Here is an 18,278-nt window from a genome sequence, read left to right as displayed (position 1 = left end):
CACGTTTTTGAAACCATTGGTTTATATGGTGGTTGTTTTGTTTTTTTTTAAGCATTTTTAAATGAATGATCACTTTCTGAAGTAACCATTATTTTGAAACGATTGATTACTTTTTGAAGCAGATGGTTTTTATAGCCCTTTCAATCTGCAGTATTTGGTTAATTTAGCGTTCCGCACATTTTCGAAGCTGCAAAATTTTCACAAGCAATTGTCATTTAGTGTTTTGAGCATTTTGAGAGAGACCTCTTTTTAAACTGTTATTTTATTTGGTATGTGTTTATTATTTAGCATTTTGTGTTGGCAGATCACTTTCAGAAGTAATTGGTTCATTTTGTGTTCACTGACATTTTGAAATAGAATAGTTTTCCAAAGAAATTATCTCATTTACTGTAATGAACATTTTAAAATGGTTGTTTTAAAACTTTTTTAAAACTAAAAGTTTTTAAAAACTTGTTCATTTGGGCTTTTGTGCACTTTGAAATGAAGAATAATGTTTATGAAGCAGTTGGTTCAGTTATTGTTTTATATTTTTGAAACAGGATGTTTTGAAGAAATGCTTCTGCCAGTGTTTTGACCATTTAAGCATTGTGAAAAGATAAATCCTTTTTTGAAAGTGGTTAATTTTATTTTGTGTTCTAAACATTTTGATGTTGTTCTCAGAAGCAATTGTCATGTGATGATTTCAGCCTGTAAAAAACAAGCATTTTTTAAAAACAATTCGTCTTTGCAGTCTTTCAAGTGTTATCAGATGGTGAATCTTTTTTTAAAGCAGTTGGTTAATTTTGTGTTCCAAGCGTGCAGTTATTCCTTGCAGTGTGTTGAGCATTTTGAGATCTTGAATCATTTTCTGAAGTAGTTACTTCTTTTGGTTCACAGTTTTCGGAAACATTTGTTTCTCTCTGTCAATAAAGGTGGAACATTTCAGGAGGTGCTTAAACCTGAAATCCACCCCCTGCTATGCCCATGCAGTACAACATACAGTACAGTATGCATTACAGCATGCAGTATTGTAATTAGTACAACATGCAGTATAGTGTGCAGTACTCTGTACAGAGGTGCAGTTGTGTCATATTTTGCTGTTTCTTTCATTCTTTGTGTCAAATTCTTCTGAGGTCCCGAGCTTGACTTTGAGACAGTGTCTGCGATATAATATAATATAATAACAGTTCGAGTGGCTGGTTGACCCATTTAGATGTTTGCCGCTCGGTTCTGCTGTAAGCTGTGATGCAACCAAACATTTAAAACCAGCACTAATGGAATTTAAAACATGCAGCAGCATCTGTTTGGATAAGTTGATTTTTGAGGCATTAAAAAGTCTTTTTTTGTATAGTCAAGTATTTGGACAGTGATGCAATTTTTGAAATTTGGCTTCTGAACACCACCAAAATTCTGGGGAAAAAACAACACAGAGAGAGAGATCTGTTTCCAAATGATGTATTTTATTCAAATTTTCAGATATATTTGCTGAATGCGACACTTCAGTGCCCTGTCTTTGCTCTTAGATGTTTATGGCCGTGGCTTCTCTGTAGAATACTCCACATTGGAAAAATAATTTAATATCTTTATCTCTGAAGTTCCAGTGAACGCTGGTGTTGTTCTGGCAGTCATAGGTGCCGACTTCTTCCCGACCTTTGGATGTCGGAGGGCACATGAGCTCTGCAGATGTTTTCATGGCCTATCTTTGCATCTGATGTCCGTGTCTTGGGTTTGAAATCACCTCGAGTCTTGGCCTCGTTCTGTCTGTTCTCATTCCTATCCTGAAAGATTGGCGCCAATGCAGATCTCACTTGAGGTTTTCTATGTAACCATATCAAGATTATTCCCGTGGAACTTTCTGACATGTTTGGTTTAGTTTGGGGAGTGGGGTGGGGTGGGGGGTTCTGAGTGGTGTTTCACAGTCTCAGATGGGGGTCATGAGGTCGATCACAGGCTGAAGTTGCCTATGCCGCCTTTTTGCTCTTAGTTCCTCTCTGCATTCGCCAGCTGCTGCTGCTCCAGTTTCGAAGTCACTGTGGTACGGGTTGCTCTCACGTGACTGGCTGATAGCTTTGGATAGGAGGCAGATTATACTGTTGTCATGGCTACAGCAAACAGGAAATGCCCCGAAGCAGGTGATGCTGCAGGGTTGTTTCGGTGCTTTGCTGGAGGCCGCAGGGAGACTCCGCTCATTAAGAAGTTGTTGCACGATCTTTCCATCTGCTTCCACAATGTCCCCCCCCCCCCTTTTTTTGATGCTGTTTTCTTTCTTTCTTTCTTTCTTTTTATTTAGGGCACTGATTGGGGCTCTGCCAAGGACCTCAATCACAAATGCTGTCTGGTTCCAGACGCTTTTTCCCAAACTGAAATCCAAGGTCGACCCTAAACATCTTATCCTCGGCTGCTTAGTTGAGGCGCTTAGCATTCGTTGGGAATCAAACTATCGGTATCGACAGCATTGAGCTGCTTTGTGCAGCCTCACCCAGATATTTGTTGTGAGCGCCACTTTGATCACTAAATATTCGCAGATGCACCATTATTTTTAGCCAGCATGGGAGACTCCTTTTCTTTACATATGCCATGCTGCTGGACATCTGTCCTGAAATGTACTTCCCTTTTAATCCCCCAAAGCGAAGGTGCAGGACTGCATGCATTTGTCACGTCCCTTTGATGGCGCCTGATGGCCATTGAGCGGTTTTCCTGGAGCTGTGGCCTTTAAGCAGCTTGAGCCGGGTTTTGTCTGCAGCTCTTAAACCGAAGAAAGAAAGAGGGGCCCAGCAGAAGGAGGGAATCTGACTCATTTCATGTCCTCGCCACAGTCTCTACTCCCCCTAGTGCACCCCGTCTGTCTGGGGCAGGTTCTTGGTTTCTGCTATGTAAACTGTGCCACTAGGAAACATGGTATTATTTTTTTTCTTTAAATGTGAAAGGAACACAGACAAAGATACTAAATCTAACACTGTATGAATCAGTCAGCTCAGCCTGCTGTTGTTGCACAGCATCATCGATCACATAAACCGCCACCCACCATGCTCCTTTAAAAATAATTATAAATGTGGCTGCACGCTCTCGCTGGATTTGCACTGTTACTCTGCTTTGGGATCTTTCGCGGCTCGTGTATTCCCTACACACAGTGAACTGATGATGATGATGCCAGTCTTGCAGCATGAAAAACAGACCAGTTTGTAATGCACGCTGCATTTTGTTATGGCTCCCTCTCCTGGCTGAAAAGGAGAAGTGAAGAATTTCAAAATGTGAAGGTGCTTTCTCTGAGCTGGGCTGCTTTAAAAGCTTTTTCCTTCGCCTGGACTGCAGTGAACGAGGAACCTCCCCTCACCCTCTGTTGTCGTTTGCTCCCCCTGTTGGTTGTAAATAATACTGCTGCCTCTCCCTTTACCCCCTGTTAGCCCCCCTCTACCCCCTGTCTGCTCCACACTGGGACATTACCATTTGGTGAGAGTGACTGGCTTTGGTGAGGGAGACGGCGGGGGTCCAACAAGGGGTATTCCTGCGCTCGAGGCCCTGTTTCGCATCGCCAGAGCTGCTGCTGCTCTTTGTTACCGCTACACGCCTACATGCCGTTACTGGAGGAACAAGATTTGGCACAGTCTCTCAATCTGGTGTAGATAAGCCCAGCGTGCTGAGTTTTTGACCTTGCAGCCAGTCACTGCACACTCCTTATTTGTGCATAACCGATATTTCAAGTCTGTGTTACGTAATATGTTGATCTAGTGGATCGTATAGAAGTGGATTGACATTGGCTGGCTGTGGAGGTCACACAGATGGCCACTGTGAGAGTTTATCAGACAGAAATTTGGTCTACTAACGCTATTTAAAGCAGGGAAAATGACACCAGTAGTACACTCATGCCAACAGCAGGTAGCACTACCGAGCAGATAAATAAAGCCTGATCAGTGCTGTGTGGGAGGGTCATCAACGTTTGTCAATCAATAAGTCCATTTTGATAATCAGGACAGGGCAGGTAGTTTTGAAGGGAATACGTGGGCATTAATGAAATGTCAGTGGAAATTTTTTTTTTTAACTCGTCTGATTTTGTAATGTGCGTAAGATATTGCTCAGATGAGGCTTAAGGAGTTTCAGGAAAATCTGCAGGTTGGTGCTCCTGACCTGTGGTCTTCATGTCTCATTAACCAACAGTCACGAGAGAGATAAAAATTCTTTGCCTTTTGTTTTTAACATGCATTAATCATAAGTAGAAAGAAAGATTGAGGCAACACGTACCTTTTGCTGCCTCATTTTCTATGAACATTAAAGGAGTCATATTGCACATAACCAGTTTTTATTTATTTTTTACAGTTTCATATGGTCAGAGTTTAGTGTTTTATAGTACATTCCTAAAGTCCCACAAGTCAATGATTGTGCATGTCGAAATTCTCCCCAAAACTAAATTTAGGCCATGAAATGTCTCATTTTAGATGACTGTGACCTATGTAACAAAGGCCCACATCTGGATTCCTGCTTGCTCTGTGATACACACCCACATGGTCATTTCAAGAAGATGTCTCAACTTCTGAGGGAGAGGAAGTGTGGCAAGCAGCATTTCCTCTCAAATTTAAAGCAACAGGTATCAAAATGCGCCATATGTTGTAAGTAGGTGATTGGGAGTGTGTGGTGTATTCTTGTTCATGAATTTTAATATGTATTTTTAAGACACGTGTTAGCTTTGTGAATATGTATACAATATCACCCCTTATAGAGAGGTGGTTTGACATTGTTCTTGTGTTTTGATATGGGCAAGTGATTGATATGTTAAAAAACACTCCAGTTTGACTTCCAGGGCAAAAAAAAAAAAATGGAGGCTGTGACTTTGACATCGCATAGAGACATGTTTCATGTTAATTCTCTGAAAGGTGTTTTATTTTTGTGTTGTCACACTTACATTTGCTCATGTAACTGCTGACGAGGTGGTGTCAAGACCTCTGATCATGATTTTAGTTTTGCAGTTGAAGCACATTAGCAGGAGCTTTAGTGAGCCTTGACTGTGCTTTTATAATAAAAACCCAACCGCACCCAGTACAGTTTTGACTGGTAGTGAAACTCTGCAGAGTTGCATTTAGTTTCATTAACTGACAGAGCAGGATAGAGGTAATGTGATCACTTCTGCCACATTAACATTAATACACATTAACTGAAATACCAAAGTACAGATTTTGACGAGATGATGTACACAGATGGCTCTTGGGCTCGGAAAAAGTTTTTATGTGTTTGTTTGTGTTGTATCTTTTGCCTTTTTCCCAGTGTTTTCATAATCGCTTCATGATGTCACAAAGTAATCTGTATAAATATGCTACACAAAGACCTACAATCCCCAGTTAAAGCTCCATCTCTGTTGTCAGTAATTTTTGTTTATAATTATTATTAGTGGCCAAGTGGTTAAGTGTGCTTATTTCCAGAGCGGAAGGTTCGCGGTTCAAAGCCACCCCTGCCCCTTCTCTGTGTAGTGTGGAGTTGTCAGGAATGGCGTCTGGCGTAATACTTGTACCAAATCAACTGGCAGGTCCATGTACCTAACTAGCTGAGGTGACCCCGAGTGTTCCTGCATTGATTTCCTTCAGGTGTCAACATTTGCTGAGTGTCCTATTTCTTTGTGTTACTGAAAAAGCACATGTTCATTAATTGTAACTATTTCTATAAGGTTTTCCCAGGAATTGAGGCATAAAATACATTACAAAAATAAAAGAATAAACCGTAATAATAAAAGTACACTACAACAGTACACAAAAATCGAACAAAGCCTGCGTGATGTCATCCATAGATTTTCTATAGAGACTTGGATTAGCTAATATGAAGCCCATGTCAGGGCCATGGTCTGGGTGTTGCCTTGTTGACAGCAGCAGCAAGATGAACTTGTTAATGCATAAAAGGGTGGAGCATAGGTGGCTCCGTGTGTGAAAAAGAAGCCTGAACATGCCCCTCTCTGAGTACAGAAGATAGAGACCGATTGATCCGCACAGCCACAGCGCTCTCATACAGAAAAAGCTTTAGTTAGCGAAACGTAACGTTTCGGGCGACCTGCCCTTTGTCAGACAGCATGCCGGACGAAGGGCAGGTTGCCCGAAACGTTACGTTTCGCTAACTAAAGCTTTTTCTGTATCGGTGCGCTGTGGCTGTGTGGATCACTCGGTCTCTATCTTTTGTACAATTTGTCATGGTCCTGCATGCCTTTTTATGTGTTTTGGATGCACGTGTGATTATGAACCAGCTAAGCTAACAGGCTAACCGTGGTTTGAGCATTTATTAAATTAGATTTTTGGGGACTGTAAAGTGGTTTTCCGAAAGATTTGCTTTGGTGTAGACATTAGAATTTATGAGCAGCTGATTTTCTCGGTAATGATGCATCAACTGCGCTTAATGGATCAGGCTACTGATAGCTGCTAAAAGCGCTAACACCGTTAGTATACAACATTAAATAAGACGAGAGTTTCATTTAGCGTGAATATTGCTGCAGGGACATTTTAGAAGATCTGTTAGGACGTTTCACCACACAATAAGACATATTCCAGGTGTTCGTAATAAAACACTGAAACAACAGACACAGCCTTCCATAATAGCTAGCAGCTACATGAAGCAGCCTCTGAGCTAAAGACACTACGAGAGGCAGATGCACTTGCCTGAGCCATGGTTGCTCAAAGCGACCACACCCCTAACTTTACATAACTTTATGGTGTATAACATCTTAAACCAGGAAGTTATTAAAAAAAGAATTCACCTCCCTCTTTTACAGTTGTCATGGAGGAGGAAACTATCTATAGAGACCAAAACCGCTTTTTGTACCAGGCTGTAAACATGTTTATTTCTGCTCTAAATTTGGACATTTTAACATGGACTCCTATGGGAATGTGCTCTGTTTTGGAGCTAGCCTTAAGTGGCCAGTCAAGGATCTGAATTTTTTTTTTCTTATGGGAGGGCCTCATTGGAGTTTACCACTTGGCTACACTGAGCTCTTGTCCGTGGTTATACTCACCTCCAGGGAAACACTGTGTTATAAAGTGAGTTCCACATACAAAAAAACAAGACGTGCTTTTTTCCACTCGTCTTCACTTTGCCTTTTTTGACTGGTGTGTCTTGTGCACTGGACAACATGGTAATTGAAAGATACAACAGCCTTTTGGCATTTTGCACAGCTTGTATTGAAACAAGAAACCCTGACTCTGATGGTTCCTTAAAAACCTTTTGGTGACACTTCTGCTTAATTCCTCGCTGTAATATCACACAAATTATTCACATTTACCTGATTAAAACCAGCTTACTCTCTGCACTTAAATATTTATTTTCTCACTACTCCTTTTTTATTGTTAAAGATAAAACATTCAGGTTTGTCCTTGTTGTTATGGCAATCTGTAAAAGTTTGAATTTTTTCAGCTTTTGGCAGTAAGTGCCATTGCAGTGCACGGGTGCCACACTCTCAGCCAGTGCTGGTGGAATTTTCCATTGTCGTTACATTGAGAAAATTTAATTTACAATGGAACACCCGGTTTACCATCTGCTGTTTACAGCCAACATATGCTGACATGTACTTAGAGATAAGATGTCTTGTAAATCACCTCAGAGGTATTATCTGGTTACAGAAACAGAGTTTTTAGATTTAATTGTTTATTTCTTTCTAATCTTTACAAATATGAGGAAACATGCCAAACGTATTAGTCTTATACAGAAATGCAACTGTCTGGGAGTGTATTCTGGCATTTTGTATATTTTTTTCGGTATTCATCAATGTACGTTACGCTTCCCTAACCCTGATTGGGAGTTGCTGCGTGTCATCGCTAAGTTTTTGCATAGACATCTTTTCTATTTTTCCCCCACCTAGCTTGTGACATGGTCACCTCTTGTTGCTGTAGAACACCCAGTCTGATTGGAAATGAATGCCAGCTTTTTGCTTTGCCTCTGCCTCTTGTAGTTAATGTGACCAAGGGCTAAGATTGAACTCCTAGATGAGAAATATATCTGTTACACTTGTTGAGGTGCAATAGTCAGTATCGTACTTTCCGGAGTATAAGTCACACCTGTAAAAAAAATGTGTCTTGAAGAGAAAATTCGCACCTTTTTCTGTGTTATGAGCTCTTTAATTTGAGATTTTTGTGTATTGCTGTAGTGTAGTGTTTTAGTTTATTCTTTTATTATTGGATATTATTTTGTTTAGCACTTTGATTGTCGGGAAAGTCCTATATAAATAGTTCTTATACTTACTGTTATTCATAACAAACTTGTTATTTATCTGTATACAAGTCAGACCAGAGTATACATTGTAAGGCCTCCAAAACTAGATAAACAAAAAGTGACTTATATTTTGGTACTCTCGGTTGGCTATGATTGCAGTTAGCCTACTTGGATAAATGGTGTGATGTGTATATATATATGTGTATATATGTATATATATGTTTGTGTTTATATATATGTGTGTGTATATATATGTGTATATATGTATATATATGTTTGTGTTTATATATATGTGTGTGTATATATATGTGTGTGTATATATATGTGTATATATATATATATATTGTTTTTTTTTTTTTAATCGTTGTGATGACAACTTATCGATTATCAGCCTTAAACCTGAATGTTACGTTTTTGTTTTTGTTTTTTTGGTTTTTTTTGTATAGGTGTGGTGGCCAAGTGGTTAGTGCACTTGGTTTCAGTGTGGAAGGTTCCCGGTTCAAACCCCACCCCTGCTACATTTCTCCCTGTAATGTGGAGTTGCGTCACGAACGGCATCTGGTGTAAAATTTGTGCCAAATCAACATGCAGATCCTCATTTGATCTGCTGTGGTGACCCCAAGTGAAAGAACAAGGGCGCAGCCGAAAGGACTTACTTTTTACGTAAGCTAATGTGATGTATGTGTGCTCAGATTTTATGTCACTTCTAAATCGGTGCCGCTTTAGGGCCACCCCAGTCAAATAAGTCTGCACACTCTGTTGCGGGAGTTGTTGATACAAGGTAACTTGTGGCCGCTCTGTACTACTTCTGGCATGGAGTGGCATAATTATAACACTGCAGTTCATGTAATTTAATGAGGGATAAACACAACTTGTTGTTGTTAAAGCTGATCAGATTGATACATGTATATAGATTCACACTTCTTGTCTTTTTGGTACCATCCACCAAACCCCCTTTGCATCTGGCCCATTTCGCCTCCTTTTGTCATTCAAATAACCTCATGAATATTTCACTCGGCTGATGTGATGGCTGTAAGGACGGAGGGAAGAGGCGAGCGAGACAAGGCGGTTGAGTCACGGAAACATGAAAGAGTCATAATCTTCGACGTGGCGTGGTTTAGTCAGAGTAATGATCTGTGTGGTGGCGGGTGAACCTCGGGCTTGTGTATCATTAGAGAGTGAGACATGTCACATCACAACCCGGAGCGCGCACACAAACTGTCAGGCTGTATAATTCTGCTGTGCATCAATAACTCCTTTATTCCTCACGTCACATTTTTTCCGTCCTTCAGAGAAGGACCTTGTAGCCGTTTTTGGGAGGGGTTTTGAGGAAAAAAAACGCTATAAGAAAGCAGTCTGCAAGTAATCTCTGGCAACAAAACCTAATTACACGTGTGAAGTGACACAGTCACCTTGCTCTTTGGCGTAACATTGTAGCTGTGCAGCACTCGCAGTCTGAATGCCTCCGGGCCGACGAGTGGGTGAAAGGTAAAGCTAATGAGGCAAGAGGAGGAAATACTTGTAACCTATGAATGCACCGCGGCCGAAACAGGAAACCAAGGTGATCTTGACGTGACCTTGTTCATCTTGTGAAGTAACTTTTTTTTTTCTTTTTTTTTTTTGGTCCACATTATCACGTCAGTTGTGACAAATATAATGCGCCCAACTTTTTTCTCACTGATCAATTTTTGTCACTTCAGTAGCTTTGCTTTAGTTGATAAGAATCTAGAGGGGCACTTGTTCATTTAATAGGGAACTGTAGTCTTGTTTAAGGGTGGGCAATAAAGGGGTTAAATGAAAAATCATATGCTTCCTGGGATACCCCCGTATCATTATTCACATTAAATCTCACTAATACTTACCGACACAACCTCTCCCATTTGCCTTGTCTTCTCATCTCCACTGGGAACTGAGGAAAAGAAAACGGAGTTTTCGCGACTGCTTCCGTGATTGCAGCCCAAAACAAAACAGTACATCATTTTTCTATTGCAAGTGATGCTGTGTTTGTGCAGGCTGTCCCCAGAAGTGGTCAAATCCCACGATGTCACACAAGGGTTCTAACAAGACTGCAGTGCCCAATAGAACGCAATCTTTCATAAAGACTCAAAAACCAAACCAGAACGGTAGAAATTCTTCTAAATCTGCCTCAGAAATATTGATATGCGGTGTTGGTCAGATACAATCTTTTTTTTTTTTTTTTTTCCTTTGGCATGATTTCTTAAAATCAGTTTGTGCACTGTTACATGGACCCACCCTAAAATTTCATGGTTTCTAGTTTCTACTAAGTGTGAGGACAAATTGTCGTGTGTGTGCCTCTGTGCATGCGATTATATTTCGATTTACTACCTTAATCACATTGGGGGAAACTTAAAAAAAAATTTCAGCAGCTGGGATGCCATAAAATACTGTAATACCTGAAATAACTATCACATTATTTTACATTCTAAATGTAGTATTGTAATTTATGTATTGTAATTTTATTGTCATTTGTTGTACTTTTAAAATACAGGAAAAAGCAATAAAATAAATGGAAACAAATTGTAAAATTACAACCTTTTTTGCATACATAATAGAAAATACAAGTAAGTAAGTCCCTTTGGCTGCTCCCTTGTTTGCACTCGGGGTCGCTACAGCAAATCCAAGGTGGATCTGCATGTTGAATTGGCACAGGTTTTACGCCGGATGCCCTTCCTGATGCAACTCCACATTACATGGAGAAATGTGGCAGAGGTGGGATTTGAACCTGGAGCCTTCTGAACTGAAACCAAGCGCATTAACCACTTAGCCACCATCCCTGCATAATAGAAAATACAAGGGACCCATCAAAATTTTTACTTTTTACAATTTAGTTCACAGTCTTGCTAAATAGTTGTCCAGGTGACTAAATTGTTCAATGATTTAGAATAATGTTTGTAATTGTACAGCTGTACTTCAAAAAACAAAACAAACAAACAAAACTCTTTTTTAATTGTAATTCAGTCGACACAGATTGAATAAAATCATGAGTGAAATTACTTAAAGGATCAATCTTGCACAGAATTGTTTCAGTCCTATTTTCTCGTGAGCCCAGTTTGCTGTTGTGACTTCATGAAAATAGTGTTGTTCATTTTTAGTTTTCTACTAACAGAACTAACAACATACTGTAAAGAAGTTGAGTTTTGAGATATGTGATTAAAGTTAGTGACTTAGTTTGGTTAGTTTCTGCGTAAGATGTCACAATTCTGGGAACTACATGGAAAGAATCTTTGTGGTTCTATTTAATGAACTATACTTATTTAAATTCTCATTACAAAATTTTCATATACAGGCCACATTAATACACTGGTGGCATGTCATAGAAGTACTTTTTCAGGGAGAGTTCCAAAACATTGTGTTTTTGTCTTTTCAGCTATCTGTCATTGTGAGCACTGGGCTGTGTAAATGTTTCACTGCGACATTTCTGTTTCAATATGGTCTGTCAATCTTGTACCCCCCCCCCCCCCCCCCGTCTTGCTGGAATGATCGTAGCACATGGTCACCTCATTCAGTCTGGCCTGCTTGAGGTTTCTTATAAAGTTCTTTTAGCTTCTCCCATGCGCTTGCTCATGGGGTGGATTAGATCTCGGCCTTACTTGTGTTTTGCACTTTGAGATAACCTACCTTGTGATTTAGCACTGTAGCATAAATACATGGAATTGTATCTGATTAATTATTATTTTTTTTTCCTTTTGCTTTAATAATCATAAAGATATTGGTCTGTCTTGAAGTTCGTCCGTGCCCATCAGGCAATAGGACACTGTTCTGTTGGCAATCGTCTCTGCTGTATTATTTAGACATGACACTACTTATTTTTGCATTTATATTTCATAGACCTTTATATTAGTGTTCATTATTGAATGTTTTTGTGGTGGAAATTGTGGGCCCCCCTGTGGTTTGGGGCCCCTGGACTTCAGTTCAGGTCGGACCATGCATTAACCCGGCCCTTCCAGCAATCTTTAGTCGTTTTAGATTTCATTTCTTTCCCTTTTATTTATTTTGGGATACTTCCTAAAATGTTGAGTTTTCTAATTATGGTGAAACAAGCTTTGTCTTGATTATCATACTTTGAGCTGCATTTCTAAAGTGAAACATTCTTTACAAATGATGATGATGCTGATGATTGACAGATAGATGTGGGTTTAAAAAAATGGATCCATCCTCCTTATCATCATCCTTGTCATACCTCTCCATCATACATGACTGATTTTTGTGTGCACACATGCAGCACTGTCCCTTTAAGAGCAGTGGTGCTTTTTTTTTTTTTTTTTTTAAGAATGAATCCAGACTCTGGGCTCTGTGCTGACCGTGGCCTATAGTTTGGTCACCAGGGGAGGAAACTGCAGCAGAGGGCCGGCTAACTGATCCGAACCTCCTCCGTCCCTGTTACGGCCGAACAGCCGGCATGCCGTGCCCAATGCCCTTATCTACCAATGGAATGCAACAGCTGTGCGTGGGAGCGGTGGGATAGGCTGGCTGAAACCCCCCTGGTAGACCCCCACTCCCCCACCACCACCCACCGCCTCAGAGCGACATGCCGGGCTCCTGAAAGGCAGCTCAACTAAAAAGTGAGCGAGACACACACTGAGAGACTCAGCAAGGCTGCTGCACATTCAAAACAGAGGAGAGAGAGCGAGCGAGAGAGAGAGAGAAAGTCAGGGACAGGCAGTGCTGAAAAGGAGAGCACAAAGAGAAGGAAAGTGGAGCAGGGGAGGGGAACCGGAGGCTGGGAGAAGGGAGAGAGAGGCTGGGAGAGGGAAAGACAAAAGAAGGAGAGGGAGACATAGCAGGGTGAACGGAGGGGACTGAGCAAATGGCTACGGAGGAGACGGCGGGGGGAGCCAGGAAAGCCACCAAGAGCAAACTGTTTGAGTTCCTGGTCCATGGAGTGGTGAGTGACGCTGTCCGTCATTCTGCTGAAGGGAGCTGGGCTCTGGCATGCATCTGTGTATGTGTGTGAGAAAGATAGCTGGGTAAAAGTGGCCATGTGAAGGTTATTTCCAGCCCCCCCTGGATCCCAGCCTGTGGAGAGAGAGAGAGAGAGAGAGAGAGAGAGGGAGAGAGGGAGGAAGGAAGACCAAGGCAGCGATGGCTTGAACGAGCAAGAAGTGGAACAGCAAGGATGGATGTAGCCGCGGAGGAGAGGGATGGAGAGCAGAGGATTTGTAAGAGCAAATTTGTAGAAATAGAAGCTAAGCAACGGCGGTGGCGGCGGGAGGCAGCTCCCCCTTTGGCGAGCAGAGGAGCGCACTGAGCATGCTTCTCTGGGAGTCACAGACAGGGAGGGAAATGACAAGTCCACTCAAAACAATCAGGAGTGGGCTTCCACACGGGCTGGTGGAAGCATTTGAACCCGAAAGGTCATGAGACAGACAAACAGAGTATCGTAGAAGGATGGGGGGGGGGGGGGGGGGGGCAGTCGTGGAAATCACGCAGAACAATCAGCGCATTCATGTTAAGCGACAGTAACGTGAAATATTAATTGTTGATTGAGGTTAGAGGTTAGGCACCTTTTATTACAAAGCTCCTGAAAGCACAACGGAGGTGAAGGCATTATTAAAGCAGTGGACCCATGGCCACATGCTCACATTTTTGGGACGTCTCAATCCATTCAAAAATATTAGTGTTGCGCCAGATACGGGTTTTTGTCTACGGTTTGTATTGGCTTTGTGAAATCTAGTACATTTCTGAAGTTGACGTGTGAACCAGAAGTTGGAAACAAGTGACAAAACTGTGATAAGGGGTGTGTATGTATACTAAAAAATGAGGATATATTTTTAAAAATGCTTAAAATTTAAAGGCCTTCTGGCATTTAATGACCTGGAACCAGACTCGCCCACACCCTTCCTTGTCACAATGTAGATTTGTGATGTCAGCAATGACACAGCATTTTATAGCGATGCTTGGTGTGATTATATTTATGTGTGAAATAGCACCACAATGCAACTTATCCAATTTCATATGAAGCAAAATGATCATTTGGACTCCATTTATGGCACATGGTAAAGCCCCATTCCAGTGTACGTGATTGGTGACCACGATGCCACCATAACTATCAAATCATGGTCCTTCCCCTGGATTGTCTTGGTGACATCTTGGACATTCTCTTTTAAAGTCCATTTCCAGGCCAATAATTTTGGCCATGTCCATGAATACACCACATCATAGTTGTTGTGGTGTATCTTGACCACATCCTTTTCACTCATAAGACTTCTAAATGACAACACCATGACCCAATTACAAAGTAGAAGGCAATCATGATTTAACCAAGAACCGCCGTGATTTAGCATGACACCATCAAGACTCTCTTGTATGACTATCCTGTCACTAAATATCCAAGAATGCCCAAGATTGCCTTCAAGATAATTCGGTAACAGTCTGAATTATGGCAGAATGGCGACAGAAAGAGGATCTGTAAATATTCCTCAATATTTTTAAACATTCATGGTGACATCTTGTACAGCCACATCTTATCAAGGGTGTTCAAGAGTCAGCTAGACCAGCCAAGACTAGCCATAGGACCTGCCACATTGTGATAGTTGTACTCGTGTCTTAGTTAACAATTGTGTATTTGGAAAAGGGACTTAAGTCACGATGGTACAAGATGGTACAACACTTTTAGCACAGCTGCTTTAAATTGTTTAAAATGGTCATGAACTGTCACAGAATATTTTCAAATCCTCTTGTTGTTGTCTGCCATGTTGAAGGCAGTCCTGGACATTCATGGATATTTGTGTGAAACTGGGTTTTTATGCTACGTGTGGCAGTATGAATATTATTTTTTCCCTCATAGCTCCATCTTTTTCCCTCATAGCTCCTGTCTTTGTGTTCTTTGTGTCCTTGGTTCAGTTGTGATGATTTCTTTTTTTGCTTCATAATAAGTATTGGTATTGTTGTAGAAAATTTTCCTGAATTGATTTTTATACAGGACATAGTCAAGATTCAGGGAGGGGTGGTGGCCAAGTGGTTAGTGCCCATGGTTAGTGCCAGTGCAGTAGGTTCCAGGTTCAAATCCTATCCCTGCCCATTCTCCATATAATGTGGAGTTGTCAGGAAAGTCATTTGATGTAAAACCTGTGCCAATTCAACATGCAGATCCACCTAGGATTTGCTGTGGCGAATGGAAGCCGGCGAGGCTTACTTTTACATGTTCAAGATTCAACAGGACAGCTTTGACGTAGTGTATTCATGACCAGTCATGATCGATGCTGTGTAGGTATGCTGTGGCCATAATGCAATCACTCAAGGATCCTATACAGTCCTAGGCCATCAGTTTGAGATGCCTTGATTAAGGTTTTGATGCTAATGTCAAAAACATTGAAACCTTTACAGTATTGATTGGTCACCAATAATATATCAAGTAATACATACTTTCGTGTTTGTTCAGTATTTAGTATTTTCTGTTTTCAAGGGAATCACTCATCCTTAAACTGCAGGAGCAATCAGAGAGTACATCCCTTTGGCAATCCATATAACAGTAACTACAATGGGGACGTGATACTCTAGGTTAAAGAAGTGTGCTCGAGACCAGAGGTTCTCCTGTCTAAAGCCCCATCTGACCTGCAAGGTCAAGGTCCTTAATCTCCAAGTTGCTCCTGGTGTGCAATAGCGCTCCGTGAAGATACTAAAAATAGCCTTCGACGTCAAGCATGACGTCACCAAGTACCCGGATCTCAGGCAAGTGGAGCTCACAGAATATGGCGGATACATACTGTGTTGTTGTTCGATTTGCGTGGAGTAAACATGGTTTCTAAAAAACATTGCTGTTACGGGACGTGTAACAGTGACAGCCTGTATGCTGACAAGCCACATATGCAAGGTGTGTGGTTCATGACGTTTCCAAAGCCAACAATTCAGGGTGGAAAGTGCGATCGTTGGGCTCAATTGTGTGGCAGAGTTAAAGAAACGTGGACAAACACGGTGGAAGTGGCTATTGTTTGCTGCTTTGTTTGCCTGACATATGGGACTTTCGCAGTTTCCCAGGTAGCTGTGACGTCATCTTCGCGGAGCACTATTGAACGCCTTGTAAGGCAGCATGTTGACATCTGTGTGTGTGGGTACGTGAATGGGACGCATCATTGCAAAGTGCTTTGAGCAGTGAATTCACCCCTCCAACCTATAAGATCTAATTTATAATGTGGATTACGTAGAAAAAAAATCCTGGCTGTGCCATAGCACCCTAATCCATACCAAGAGATATTTCCTTGGCCTATATGCCACCCCACCACCAAGTTTTATCTACGATGGTTAATAGGGTTTTTAAGTAATGCTAATGATGATCCAAACAACAGAAACCGATGAAAGCTTCTTTGATGCAGTAACGATCAATATTGCTGCATCTAAAGATAATTTTCCTCATCTATTTTTACAAACAGTTGTAACTGCTTGTTTTTATTAAGGGTCATGGAGGAGCTGGAGCCTATCCTAGCAGTCACTGGGAGAGAGGCGGGGTACACCCTGGACACGACGCCAGTCTATCGCAGGGCCACATATACACAAACAAACTCATTCACACATATGGCCAATTTATTAGCCTCCAATCCACCTAACCAGCATGTCTTTGGAAGAGGGATGAAGCTGGAGCACCTAAAAAAAAAAAACCCCACAGGAACAACATGCAAATGTCACAATCAAAGGACCAAGTGGGAAGTGATCCCAGGACCTTCTTGTTGTGAGGCAACTATGCTGACCACTAAGCCATGGTGCCACCTGCAGTTGATTCATTGATGCTAAAATACTTGATTAGCAAAAATTATAATTTCCATTTTCCACTCACCAAATCATGTTCAGATGACTTTCTTTGTCAGATCAATAGTCCAAGGCCCAGTATATTCTGTTCATGCCAAACTCGTCACATTTTGAGACAAAAGGGATCTTTTTGACTGAACATCTAGGTTGAGTAGCACCATTGCATCACTGTGACACTCACGGTCAACACTATCCCTAAACTAAAATTTGACTATAACTAAAACAGACTGTTTCCTGATGATGCAGGAGTGGAGAAAATAGTTCTGTTCTTTATAATCAGTAAATCAAGTTGATGTGGCTGTCATAGCGAGGGCACTCCATCTAGAAGAGTTGTTGAAATAAATGTTTTATCGTATATGTGCAAAATTGTGCACATAAAAACATAAATATACAAACATAGAATGTGAAAACTCTGTGTAACTCTGTGGGACATATTGCAGTTCTTCTGCAAGTTTCTGCTTACCTTCACTTTCACAAATGCCGTTTGGTGGTGTTGTCATCCTCTCGTGCATGAGTTTGACCAATCAGTATTGAGCCCCGCCCAATGGCATTTCAAGGCTGCTCTTAAGTACACACCTCGCCCCAACAGAGGTTGCGAAAAATTACTTTTTGGTGCAATCCCTGTGTTGTTGGACCCCCTAAATTGGCCTGCAGGTTTTGCTGCGGAAACGCACCTAATGTTTGATCTAATTGGTTTGAGACTGTTATGGTGTCATGGCCCACTCAGGACCATCCTTTTATCACAAAGTTTTATGAAAATTGGTTCATTAACATCACCACAATCCTGTTAACGATCTAACAAAGAAACAGCCAAAGCAAACTCAAATTTGTGTAATGATAGCGAGATTTCTGGGAGGAACAGCAAGATCTCATATCTAGTGCGAGACTTCGCCATCAGAATATTTATCAAAATGACTTTATCAAAATGATTCTTTTTGTTGCTTCTTTGTTACAGCGCTAGCAAGCAATGTTACCTCCAAGTCTGGATTTTTACACTTAACTCCACTTTATTCACCGCTGATGGTCGCCACGTTGACAGCAGGTAGATTTATTTCCACGACAAGGTGAGGCATTGTCTCTCTGACAGGAGCGGTCATTACAGTGGCTTCAGTGGCAAAGCCTTACACAGAGAGACAGACTTTAGGAAACAATGGAGCGAGTGATTGATGAGGCAGACGAGTGTGTCCTCTCAACAGACCAATTAACCTTGATGAGACTCTGGCTGCTTGAAGCCAAATATTTCCCGCTGCTTATTTTCACTCACGCATGCATCTATCCTCTTGCAGAGATTTAAAAAGTCTTGTTTAAAATAGTCGCGGCAGGTTGCTTTCCACGCGTGCTGCAGAATGGAGAAATATTTT

The 18,278-nt window shown here is 41.2% G+C and overlaps 1 protein-coding gene across 6 annotated transcripts in view; it reads left to right on the top strand.

Annotated features, from left to right (window-relative positions):
- LOC117507349 (SWI/SNF-related matrix-associated actin-dependent regulator of chromatin subfamily D member 3) overlaps window positions 1–18,278 on the top strand; it is a 103,608-nt gene that overhangs the window by 19,106 nt on the left and 66,224 nt on the right. Inside the window, exon 1 of one of the 6 annotated variants that reach the window (XM_034167207.1) lies at window positions 12,813–13,060. The exons of 1 other annotated variant lie outside the window; for it this stretch is intronic. In XM_034167207.1, coding sequence (XP_034023098.1) covers window positions 12,983–13,060 — 78 coding nt within the window. In that variant the 5' untranslated portion in view covers window positions 12,813–12,982. Of the gene's footprint in view, window positions 1–12,812; window positions 13,061–13,301; window positions 13,335–18,278 lie in introns of those variants that run through there. 4 more of the 6 variants (XM_034167199.1, XM_034167232.1, XM_034167225.1 and 1 more) reach the window with 4 other exon arrangements.

Source organism: Thalassophryne amazonica, chromosome 1 (assembly GCF_902500255.1).
Source record: "Thalassophryne amazonica chromosome 1, fThaAma1.1, whole genome shotgun sequence".
Classification (NCBI taxonomy): domain Eukaryota; kingdom Metazoa; phylum Chordata; class Actinopteri; order Batrachoidiformes; family Batrachoididae; genus Thalassophryne; species Thalassophryne amazonica.
The sequence above is the reverse complement of the archived record's forward strand: the minus strand, read 5'-3'. Positions and strand labels throughout refer to the sequence as shown.